Source organism: Pantherophis guttatus, chromosome 1 (genome assembly GCF_059756535.1).
Source record: "Pantherophis guttatus breed Tessera chromosome 1, ASM5975653v1, whole genome shotgun sequence".
Taxonomy (NCBI): domain Eukaryota; kingdom Metazoa; phylum Chordata; class Lepidosauria; order Squamata; family Colubridae; genus Pantherophis; species Pantherophis guttatus.
The window spans coordinates 133728626-133741797 of NC_142063.1; the positions used below are offsets into that span (position 1 = coordinate 133728626).

Below are 13172 nucleotides of genomic sequence, written 5' to 3' on the forward strand. Positions count from 1 at the left end.
ATTTCTTGTCTTCCTGACTTGTATACATGGGGATTTGGAAAAGAGACAGATCCTATTTGGGGCCTAGGCCTGGTGATTCAACATGGCTGCTGTGGTTACCATTAATTATACTGTATCACGTGTTTGGTTCAACTATTTATTTGTACATAGCAACAGAAATACAGGAGGGGTCAGATTAATTTTTAATGTTTCTTGCCTCAAGACCTTTTAAAAATCAAAGGGAAAAGTAGAGTACAACAGAAAAATGAAAAACACAATTACTCAGATTCACAGTTCAATCTAGTTCACAGTCTTTTTACATATATAAAGTATGTTAAAATACAAAAATAGATGTCCTGTTTTTCTCTTACACCTTTTTGGGTACAGGATCAATATCAACATCCTTCTTTGTTGCCTCTTATTTGACTTGAGATGATCCAGGGGTGTTCAGAAGAGATTTTAAAGTCCTTAAATGCTTGACATTATGGCTAGCAAGTTCAGTCCAAGCCAAATGTCTTAATAACTTGTGCTGCTGCTTGAAAAGTAATAAATTATAGTTCTTTTTTCAACCCCACATTTGTGCTAATGTGCTTCAGAGTCATGTTTGTTATATATTTATTTCATGCAGTATAGTGCAGTAGAACAATCGAAAGAAAAGACATTTGTAGAACTGGCTACAGCAGGCAAACTACCCATAGGAAAAAAAAGGGTTCTTTTTAGGCCTTCACTGAAAATGCAGAGCTATCATAGGCAAAGATTGGATAAACACTAGCCATTAACCCCAAAAATATCGTTTTGTATAATCTGTTGACTACAATTTCTCCAGGCATGCTTTTTTTTTTTTTGGGGGGGGGGGGGAGGCTGATTGGATTGAGGTTGGTTGTTTTATGAATGGACAGATTTCACAGAAAAACAATTCAATTCTGCCCCTTTTTCACATCGAAGTGTAAGCAGAATTCACTAACCACCTATCTGGCTAAAATTCAGTATCTTTATCATAGCAAACACTGATATTGTGAATGTGTTAACTTTAAGCTATGCTTTCTGTGGAATTGAGAAAGTTAATGTCACAGTAAATGAAGCCCAAAGGTCTCCAGCTAGTACCTGTTACAATTATTTGGTTCTCAGAAATAATTGCGAAACTTGGCAAATGTAGTGAAGCCATTAACTATTTTTCTTCTTTATTACATTTGCATACAAGAACCAATTTTCATTGATTAGTTGTGAAATTCTGAACAAATGGCCCTCTTTTTCTGAAACACACTTAAATACTTTTTACGCACAGGTGCATGTGTGTTTCCCACTACATTAAGAGTGTGTTAGTTTGAACTTCATAGTCACAGCAAAACAATGTCCCAAAATTGTATAATTCTTAAGGAATTATATCTTGGGTGCAAAAAAAAATCAAAATGATATCCCTAATTGATGCACATTGTTACATACTTGTACAAATAATGTACTTTTAAAGTTCATAGATGAGAGGGAGCTTCAAATATGCATGGCTCAAAGTCTTCAGATGAGAAAGCAAAACATGTTCCTGATTACTAAAATGCTGATTATCTCCTCATATTTTTGGCCTTTTTAAATGCACATAGGGAACCTGCGAAACCTAGTATAGCCAGCAAGCATAGGACAAATAGAACATAAAGAGCTATTTCAGCCTCAGATGAAGTCAAGTCCAGTCCCAAAAATGGCACTTTCTTGATATCTTCCAGTCCTGTTGGGCTTGTAAGTGGCAGAGTAGTGTTTGTAATTGGTGGTTTAGTAGCTGTTGAGCTTGTAAGTGGCAGAGTAGTGTTTGTAATTGGTGGTTTAGTAGTTGTTGAGCTTGTAAGTGGCAGAGTAGTGTTTGTAATTGGTGGTTTAGTAGTTGTTGAGCTTGTAAGTGGCAGAGTAGTGTTTGTAATTGGTGGTTTAGTAGTACCTACAAAGGTAAAGTAATTATGTAAGATTTGTAAACTGGTACATCAAAATATGCTGCCTAAAAAATTGCCCTGGTAACTTTCAAACACCTCAAATCAGGGGTGGGTTCTACTTACCTTTACTACCGGTTCGCGTGCACTCTTCTGCGCATGCGCAGAAGCTTTTTGGTGACGTCGGGATCAGTGGGCGGGGCCTCCCGCCGGTTTTACTACTGGTTCTATAGAACCAGTGCGAATTGGGGGCAACCCACCACTGCCTCAAACCAACCTCAAGTAGAGAAGATCATTACTGTCAGTGGCATGTATAGGGAATAAGACCCATTGGGTTTGCTTCATAGTTGTAAAAAGGAAAATTCCTGTATTCTAGCTTCAATCTCGGAGGCTGTTCTCTTGAGTATTCCTCTTGGGGATGCTCCAAAATCAAAGACAAATAGATGCGGACTAATTTGTTTTGGCATTTTTAGAAAGATGCTCATTAAGCTGTTCCTTTCAGCACCAGATATGACAGTATTTCGTATCAATACTAGCTGACTATTGCATTGCAACTTCCTTCTGAGAATCTCAATCTCTTGGGGGGTTTTCCTACCATATAAAATTGTGTCCAGACTGGTACAATTGTTACAGTTAAAAGAATAGTAATACTTTTAAAATTCTCTTAACATACCCTTTAAAGCTGGTCCTTTTCTGCTTATAATATACCTACCTTCAGGCTGTGGTTCCAAACACAAATGAGGTCCATTAGCTGGATCTGGAAAGCCGTTACAGCGGATAATAGATGAGTAATATTTGGAAGACTCTTTTGGAATTCTAGTTAGATTGGGGTCTGTGTAGTTGGTGTAATACAGGCCAAATTTTTCAGAGAAGCCCACTGCCCATTCAAAATTGTCCATCAAAGTCCAAACTGTGTAACCTCGGAGATCAACACCATCAAATACAACTCCTGTTATATATATAAAACAGGGAAGGGGAGAGATTCTTACAGTGTGGTTTTATACAAGTTTAATTACAAATTCATACACAATGCAGACTCCTAAATAATTTGGGTTGCAGCCTCTCTGTAAGCATCTGGACTGCTTTCAAAACTTCATCTTGAAGGAGTATGCACAGAAGGAAATCCTACAGCCAGGCATATAGAGTGAGTAAACTTAAGTTTAATGTAAAGTGTGTTGAAAAAATAGCTTTTAAGATAGCCTACTATACATTAATTTTACAAGACCGCCTGCTGCTACCAATAACCTCCCACCAGCCAATTCGCTCCCACAGAGAGGGGCTCCTCCGGGTGCCGTCGGCCAAGCAATGTCGGCTGGCGACCCCCAAGGGGATAGCCTTCTCTGTGGGGGCTCCTGCTCTCTGGAACAAATTGCCCCCCGAGATGTGGAGGATTCCCGACTTATGCACCTTCCGCCGGGCCCTCAAGACGCTTTTATTTCAACAAGCCGGGCTGGCCTAATTTTTAAAATTTTTTAATTGTCAATTCTTAATTTTTTAAACATTTAAATCGGGTAGTTTTATTTTAATTAGATATGGGCCAACTATTTAATATTTTTAAATTGTTTTTAAATTTTATATTTGTGTGTTTTATGCTGGCTGTACACCACCCTGAGTCCCTTTGGGAGAAGGGTATATAAATTAATTAATTAATTAATTAATTAAATTGAAAACTATGCACTTTTTATTTTTTATTTTTATTACTGCACACACACACACACACACACGATTATGAACATGCCATGTTCCTTTTCCCTCCTATTTTCCCCATAACAACAACCCTGTGAGGCGAGTTAAGCTCTGAGAGAATGACTGGCCCAAAGTCAATCAGTTGGTTCTCATTCCTAAAATGAGACTAGAACTCAGTCTCCTGGTTTCTTGGCCTGCACCATAACCATCTTAACTACTACACCAAACTGGCTTTCAATATTTTCAGTAAGGATAGCTGAATATAGGCAGTGAATAGATGGTTGCCATTTTGCTGCTTTCATGTTTTTTTCAGGGAGAGATTGATTATATATTAGAGGTAGTTGATCATTAGCCTCTTCCTTCCTTTAGTAAAACATCAAGCCATCAAGTTGGAAGTAACCTCAAATGGTCAACTAGTTTCGATTAGCTCTCTTTTCAGGAAAATCTCCATTCTAGTAGTCCTGATAAAGTCTTAGCATCCTTATGTAATATATTTTAACTAATTTTTAATATTGTTAACGTTACAAATGCTAACCTATTCTTGCTAATATTTTTAGAGTTTATTTTTTCTCTACACACCATACACAGCATTTAACACACTCACAAAGGTTTAAAAAATAATAAATAGCAATTACTAAGCTAGCTTGTTCCAATGCTACACAGTTAGCAGAATAACTAAATCTGCAATAGGGATTAAATTTTCAAAAACTCTGGAAATTCTGCACCATATCATTCACTATAGTCATTCACAAGGTTAGAATTTATTTTCTCACTTCTGTACTCAAAACCCATCTCCATGCCAGCAAAGGTTCTTTCTCCATTACATGCATTCATTGGAAAATTAGCTAAATGCTCACTCTTTCAGGGAAAATAGAGATAAAGTAGAAGGATTAACTGGATTTGGAGACAATTTGTGGAAGGAAAACCACATACCTTTTAATGCTTCGTTGATGTAACTCTTTAAATAATGCATACGCCAGGTATCATTTAAGCCTCTATCTATACGTTCAGAAACTCCATTCTCAGTCACATAAATAGGTGGATTATTGTATTCTTCTTTGATCCATTTTAAGAGCCTTCTGAAGCCAAATGGAGTCACTTTCAACCAAAACGAGCCAGAACCCAGCCAGCTGTGGTCTACTATGGAAGCAACACCTCTGTCAAAGCAAACATAAATATATGGGCTCTTTGGTGCTATTAAAGACTTCTCATTACCCCCCCAAGGTAACATCATCAATGCTAGAAGGGTATGGGTTTACTCTCTTTTTATATGCAAGTGGCTTGCTCTGTCAGTGTTGGTGGAAGTGGTCTTGTTGGTTCCTCGATTAGGCTGTTTACTGTTAGCTTACTTGACTGACTTGGTTAATTCTTTGATTGGGGTATTGTTTCCTTTTTGATTGTTGGTCTAATGTTAATCTTGATGTTAATCTTTGCTCATCTGGGTTTTGATTGCTAGTGAGGTGTTTTATTTCTTTTTAGGCTTTTTGATTGTCTCTTTTGAATAGCATGTAGATGTTGTTTATCACTATGGGATAAACAATGTAGAGATAAACAACAAGTTGTTATTTGGTTTTGAACCCAGGCTTTATGCTTACCAAAAGGATTTACAATTTAGAGTTATATATAAGATTATTTTCAAGAAATTATTGTTGAAATAATCCGTAGTTTTCAAAGCATTGGCTTTCAATTTTATGCTCCAATTATTTACTGGTGGCTTGCAAGGATACCATAAATGGCCCATAGAGCAAGGCTAAGTAAAAATGAAAGTAACAAAAAATTGGCCAACATCTTATGCGATGTCATGAGATGTTGACATTCTCTTAAAATCTCATGAGATTTTGGCATTCACTGTGATCTGCAAAAATACTGGTGTCCCTGTAATAAAATAAACGTTTGGAATTGTTGCCTTAATTTGAACGTACATAATGTTAAGAACATTTTATGTATTTACATTTCTTTTTAAAGTTAACATTCCAGTGATTCCCAAAGTAACAGCATCTGAATATTGATCACTTAGGCAATGAGATGCATAGAGCAAAAGTGAGGACACAGACAACTGTAACTATAAGGAGTTGGGCCACTTATGCACTAGGATTTCATTTAAGGACCTATTCGATAGAAATGATATCCATTTACAGACATGCTGGAAGTAGTAGAGGTATCCACAAAATTTATTTTTTACTGGACAAACAATACATATGTATACCAAAGATCAATACATAACAGTTTCTGGCTCTTTGAGAACCAGCCATCTACATAGTCTTATGGAAATTTGTGCCTGTAACAAGTGATGTATAAGTTGCTTCAAAATTGGCTTATACACCACTCCACACTGCTTTACAGACCTCCCTAAATGGTTTACAGAGTCAGCATATTGCCCCCAACAATCTGGGTCCTCATTTTACTGACCTTGGAAGGATGCAAGGCTAAGTCAATTTTGAGCCCCAGCAGGATCGAACTCCTAGCTGTGGGCAAAGTTTGCCTGCAATACTGCATTCTAACCGCTGCACCACCAGAGTTCTCAAAACATGGGAAGATTCTCATTTTATCAAATAACAACATAATGGTAAAATGCTGTGCAATCACAAAATCCAGTAATTTCATCCTCAACAACGGCTAACTTTGTATTTTATTTTTATTAGGATTACTTGGTGCAAAATTAATGCAATACAAAATCATGCTGGCAGCTTACCTATCCGCATCATAGGATGTTATAAAAGCAGGGAAATTTAAATTGGATGCCAGGATTGTGGTATAATGATTCAAGCCAAAATAGTCATATGTGCCTTTAATTCTTCGCTTTTCACTTTCAGTAAATTCAGGGAGCCTGCATCACACATAACACAAACATATATGGAAATAGAAAAATAGATTTTTACATGATACATTTATTACAAAGGAATAGCAAGGTTACATATTACTATATCAGCTGGGCTCTGTGATTTATAATGTAGCATAAATGCCGATGTAGGCACTTAGTCATCGCAAAAAGGCAAAAGCAGGGCACTGAAAACTGACCTTTTATCAAGAGCATAAGAACAGTGGATGTTCTTCGGTAATTCAGAATTTGGTCTGAACATGCCCAGTTTCATTCATTCATTCATTCATTCATTCATTCATTCATTCATTCATTCATTCATGCGATTTATATGCCGCCATTCTCCTGAAGGACTCAGGGCGACGTACAACAACAATCAATAATACAAATCACAAAATAAGTTAAAAACCCCTTAAAAACCATATTTAAAATTATTACAGTTTGTGCAACCCCTAGCAGATCAAGTTATTTGACGGAAGAGCCACGTCTTCAGTTTGCAGCGAAAGGAGAGGAGGTCCAGGGCTATCCTGAGCTCGGTGGGCAAATCATTCCAGAGGGTCGGCGCTCCGACAGAGAATGCTCTCCCCCTGGGGGCCGCCAGTTGACATTGTTTGGCTGACAGCACCCTGAGGAGGCCTGCTCTGTGGGAGCGCACGGAGCGATGGGAGGAAGGCAGAAGATGGTCCTGCAAGTACCCTGGGCCTAAGCCATGTAGGGCTTTATAGGTAAGCATCAGCACCTTGAAACAGACCCGGAGAGCAACTGACAGCCAGTGCAGCTCGCGCAGGAGAGGTGTTGCACGGGAATAACGAGGAACTCCCATAACTACCTGCGCAGCCGCATTCTGGACCAGCTGGAGCCTCCGGATGCATCCCAAGGGCAGCCCCATGTAGAGGGCGTTGTAGTAATCCAACCGAGAAGTAACAAGGGCGTGGGTGACTGTGGCGAGGGCATCTCGGTCTAGGAAAGGGCACAACTGGCGCACAAGACGTACTTGTGCAAAGGCCCCCCTGGTTACGGCCGTCAGATGGTCATCCATGGACAGCCAAGAATCCAGGAGACACCCAGATTGCGAACCCTAGCAGAGGGGGAAAAAGTCTCCCCTCCTATCACTAAAGATGGTACCTCTAGATCCTGAGATGCTGGCATCCACAGCCACTCAGTCTTGGATGGGTTGAGTCTAAGTCTGTTCGTACCCATCCAAGCCCGCACCGCCTCCAGGCAACGGGACATCATGGAAAGGGCATCCCTAGGGTGATCTGGGGTGGAGATATAAAGTTGGGTATCATCCGCATATTGGTGATACCTCACCCCAAAACCACGAATGATCTCACCCAGCGGCTTCATATAGATATTAAAGAGCAGGGGGGAGAGAACCAATCCCTGAGGCACCCCACAAGTGAGGGGCCTCTGGGAGGATCTCTGACCCCCCACCGATACAAGCTGCAAGCGGCCCGAGAGATAGGACGAGAACCATTGCAGAATAGTGCTTCCTATCCCCAACCTCCCGAGTCACTGCAGTAGGATACCATGGTCGATGGTATCAAAAGCCGCTGAGAGGTCAAGAAGGACCAGGATGGAGGAACAACCCCCATCACAGGCCCGCCAGAGATCATTCACCAGGGCGACCAATGCCGTTTCCGTGCTGTGACCGCGCCTGAAACCAGATTGGTAAGGATCCAGGTAGTCAGTTTCCTCCAGGAATTGAGGGAATTGCTGTGCCACGATGGATTCGACAACCTTCGCTAAAAAGCGGAGATTGGAGACTGGACGGTAGTTATTAAGGGAGTCAGGGTCCAGGTTGGGTTCTTGAGGAGGGGGCGAACCACTGCCTCTTTGAGTGCAGTGGGGAAAACCCCTTCCCTCAGCAAAGTGTTGACAACAGCCTGGATCCAGTCTCTGGTCATCTCCCTGGCTGCCGAAACAAGCCAGGAGGGACACGGGTCTAATAAACACGTGGAGGTCTAATAAACACGTGGAGGTCCCCGACCCATAATCCTGTCCACTTCATCCAACGAAACAGGCTCAAACTCAACCAAGATGTCCCCGCCCCAGTCTCCTCAGTGGATTCTGCCCAGTCAGAGTCCAACCCGGTCCGGATCTGAGCGATTTTATCTTGCAGAAACTGTGCAAAATCCTCAGCTCGGCCCTGCAAGGTGTCCTCCCTCGCTCCAAGATTAAGGAGGGAGCGGGTCACCCTAAACAGGGCGGCTGGCGGTTTTCTGCAGATGCAATGAGAGCGGCGAAGTACTGCCGTTTCGCTGCTTCCATTGCCACAAGATAAGACCTAATATGGGTTCTTAGCTGTGTCCGGTCAGATTCCGATCGGGAGGATCTCCAACCACCCTCCAGGTGTCTTTTCCGACGCTTCATTTCCCTGAGCTCCGCAGTAAACCATGGAGCCGCCCGGGATCTGGAACCAGGAATTAAGTTGTTTTACTGCTGGTTTTGTTGTACCACAGGGGTGTCAAACTCAAGGCCCACAGGGCCAGCAGGGAAATAGCAAAGGACCGGCCTGCTGTGCCTCTGGCAGCCAAAATCGGGTGTGGGGGGCTGAGGGCAGCCTCCCCGTGCCCTGTTTTCAGCCTGGACAGCCTCCTGCAGCACTCTGCCAGCCAAAATGTGGCCCCAGGGCCCCTCCACACCCCATTTTGGCCAGCAGAGTGCTGCAGGAGGCCATCCAGACTAAAAATGGGATGCAGGGGGGCTGCGAGTGCCCCCCATGCCCCATTTTGGCCAGGAGAGTGCTGCAGGAGGCATTCGTTCCATCTCCCCCTGGCCTGGCACATGGAGAATGAGAGTGCTGATCTGGCCCTCAAAGAAATCCAGTTTGACACCCCTGTTGTAGTAGAAATGAACACTAGCCTTCTCTTGAACTTCTGCAGTTTCACAAATTTCATGAACATTTAGTATCTATGGAGATTTTCAGTCATCCAAGTCATGGTTGTCTCAAGGTGCTTTTTCAAAAGGCAACTGGACTATGTTTGTTTTCCCTCCCTCCTTTCTTTCTTTCTTTCTTTCTTTCTTTCTTTCTTTCTTTCTTTCTTTCTTTCTTTCTTTCTTTCTTTCTTTCTTTCTTTCTTTTTCTTCCTCAATGAAAAAAAACATAGTCCAGTTGCCGTTTGAAAAAGCACCATTGAGATGAGTATTTAAGTGTTTCCACTAGCAAGAATCCTCTGCTCCCATGATTTCATTTCATCTCACCTTATCCCACCTCCCAGCATCTTTCTCCTCTTGTCCTTCATAGCTTTTTGAAGTCACCAGAAAAGAAGATATCCTGACAGTGGGTTGAGGAAGCTGACCAGATTGTTCCAAGGAGTTTGCCAACAGACTCCTCACCACCATTTAGAAACATTCAAAAAGCTCTGAAGAAACACCAACCATCAGGGCCCCCCAATTCCCATACGGTTGCTGAGATAATTGGTCATCCCCATAAGATTATTTCATTTTTAACAGCTGGCACTTGGATTCCCTTTTCCTTCTGTCTCCCATTCCTTTTCCTTTTGTGACATAAGGCAGTGGAGAGCGATGGCTTATTCAATGATTTTTTTAAATATAGTTTATCCCGAGAACTATTCTGCATTAGTGAATCACTTACCGTGATTTGCCAGAACTTCTTTCCTGTATCCTCTTTTTCATCAGATCACTATAATCGCCGGTTTTGAAAATGGGATGAGCAAACCAACCAGCAAAAAACTGTGGCGGGACATCACAAGAAATCAAGAACTATACACACATTAACCAACTTATTTTTGAAAGAGCAGCTCCTCAAACCTCTTCCCCAAGACACCAGTTGAGTCTCCACATTGTAATCTTGATGTAGCTGCTTGGTAGTTACAGCTGCAGTCACTTGTCTTCCGAGGACATCTTGTTGGTGTCCTACTAGCCCTAATCTCTGAGAGTGTCTGAGCTATACTCTCCATCTGCTGAATGTCTAATCTCTGAGAGTGTCTACCTATACTCTCTGAGAGTGTCTACCTATACTCTCCATCTGCTGAATACAATGCAAAAATAGTACTAGTACTTATAGCTACAGCTAGAACACCAGCTCCTATCCACATAGCATTGGCGGTGTGTGATTAAAAGCATCAGCCCTTCCCTCCTTAGAAATAAAACAACATCTACAAGTTTTTTAAAGTATTCCCAAATATTGCACATTTATTTCATACTACTTTCATTTAGGAGCTCAAGGCAGCGTGTATAGGGGTCCCCCTTTTTTCCCCTTCTTCAACAAACTATGAGGTAGGTTGGGCTACAAGAGGACTGCCTCAAATTTATCCTGTGAATCTCTGTAGCTGAGGGCAATTCGTACCTGAACCTTCCCATTCCTAGTCCACCAATTTAACCATTACAGCACAAGTAATAATAGAAGCATGAAGCTCTTAAGGTTCATGATTCCCCTTCTGAAAATGCTTTCTTAAAAAGGCATGAATTAAAAAAGACAAAAAAGTAGATATGAATGTCTACTCATTAGACTATATTTTTCTTCCCAAGGAATTCACTAGGTTCCACTTCTAAGTGTGACACTGAAAGGCATGTATATGAACAGATGTACCCTAAAGCATAGCCGCTTTGAATTATTTACAAAGATAATAAAAATGGGCTATACCGTAAATAAATGTTGCACATTTCAGCTACTCATAATCTTAACCAGCCTATTCCAAATAAACCACCTTCCAGATTTCTGAATATAAGCTTACAGTATTTCTAAAGTAGCACAATTATTCTGAACCAAGTTGGAAAAATCTGAGCTGGTCTTACTTCCTAGCATCTTAGGTGTGCATGCTGCCATGCTACTCTTGTTTTAAAATTGGAGTAAGCAAGGATTAACATATAGAAGGCATGTTCCATCTAGAAGAACACAAAACCTGATCAATTGTTGTTCTCTCCTCATACTTGAAGACTGAAGCTGATTGTGCACTATTTTATATCTCAGGGATATTAACATTTTTCATAATCCAAGTACAGATTAGATACTGATACCTACTGAATACCCAAACTGTTTCTGTTGATTTTATTTAATAGAACAATACATACTCTTTGGCTTTAAAACCAAGCAAAACTATAGACCTTATTGGGATTACATGATAGAGTTTACATCGTAGTGTCCAATCTGGGCAACTTTAAGATCTGTGGACTTCAACTCCCGGAATTTTGAGTGTTGAACTGCACAAGTTTTAAAGTTGCCAAAACTGGACACCCCTGGTTTATATCATTATTTAATTTATGAAATGGTGGACCTTCTCAACATTGTGTCCTGATTACCGATAGCTTGTATCTCAACTGCTCCTTAGGTAATACTGTATAATTTGTGATGAAACCAGATGGAAGGTGTGGTCCAGCAACAACCTAGAGTCCAGGGGGGGGGGGTATCCTCATTGTTACAGATATTGTATTACCTGAACGTATCTCTCAGCAGCCTCATAATCCTCCTGTTTGTGAGGGTTCTTTGGTTCGGCCCACTCGATACTGATGGAAAGTGAGATCAACCCTTTTTGTCTGGGACGGTAGGTTTCATTGTAGAGATGCCACACTTCTGCATGTGCCCTGATCAAATTGTGTCCCACAATGTAAGGGGCACGACCAGGTCTTCCAGATATGCCTGAGAAAACAGTGACAAGGGAATGGTTAACTCTGCAGCTACAGGAGTACCAATGGTTATATTTTAATCATAGATTTTAATCTATTTGCTTTTCTGCAAGGAGATAACCTCTTAAAATGTGCGTTTTCTTCTTCTTTCAGAATATTATACTAAAGTGGTGGCAGAGATCCATTTTACTGCTTTGATGATTGGACAATCACCGACATAACGATACTAAATTTAAAGGCGATCCTAAAGAAATAATTCCCTTGTTCAAAAAAATAAATTATAATTAAACATTATACATATTATATTTCTGAAATGTATATCAGTTTCTGGCCTGTGTGAATCCCCACTCTGTGGTTAACTAAAAACTCTAAGCTGAAGCTTTTCCGCAACTCATTTACACAGTTACACGTCTGTCTTAAAGCCATTCTTCCCTATGCCCCAATATCAGTATATAATATAATATAAGTGGCTGAGAATAACTTGTGTTGCTTAAAGAACAGCAGACTTCCAAATACATGCAGTTGAAGTTTATCACGGCCCATTGGCTTAAGAGGAAGAACTAGAAAAATTTGAATAGGTTTGGCAGCATAGCCACAGCAGATCTGGCCTAAGATAACAAAGGAGTAAAGGGCTTATACATGGCTTATAACAATTTCTTGCACGCTCTGTTGTTCCTGTAGAAATCTATTGGATGTTTCCTGTGACTTTCTCAGACATTCTAACAAGATTAATTAACAGACCCAAGAGAAAATTCAGAACTTGTTCATCTAAGAAGAGATTTGCTATTCGGTTTTTCCAAAGCTCTTAGCTCCATTAATGTCTTTCATTAATTACTTCTGTTCCTGATGCTCTGTTTAGAAGAGTTAGGAATACTGGGTTAAGGGTAAGGAACCCGTGAATCCCTCACAATTGGTCCTGATTGGTCCTTGAAGTGGCCGAAATGTATAATTCAGTAACACTTGAAAGCAGGGGTGAAATCCACTTACTTTTGCTACCGGTTCGCAAATGGGAGCATGTGCATGCTCACTTCGCTCGCGCACAACACCTCTACGCATGCGCAGGACCTTCTGTGCATGCACAGAGCGTCAAAAAGGGGACGTGATGACGTCCGGGCGGGTGGGCGGAGCATCCTGCCGCCAGTGCTACCAGTTTGCCAGAGTCGGATAGAATCAGCTGCATTTCACCA

The 13172-nt window shown here is 41.1% G+C and overlaps 1 protein-coding gene across 1 annotated transcript in view; it reads right to left on the reverse strand.

Annotated features, from left to right (window-relative positions):
- Positions 1-122: 122 nt before the first annotated feature.
- The window catches only part of LCT (lactase), a 31903-nt gene continuing 18853 nt past the window's right edge, over positions 123-13172 (reverse strand). The window contains exons 12-17 of the mRNA XM_034424272.2: positions 11796-11998; positions 9995-10092; positions 6271-6405; positions 4512-4735; positions 2605-2841; positions 123-1903 (exon numbers count right to left, since the gene is read on the reverse strand). Coding sequence (XP_034280163.2) covers positions 1536-1903; positions 2605-2841; positions 4512-4735; positions 6271-6405; positions 9995-10092; positions 11796-11998 — 1265 coding nt within the window. The 3' untranslated portion in view covers positions 123-1535. The remainder of the gene's footprint in view (positions 1904-2604; positions 2842-4511; positions 4736-6270; positions 6406-9994; positions 10093-11795; positions 11999-13172) is intronic.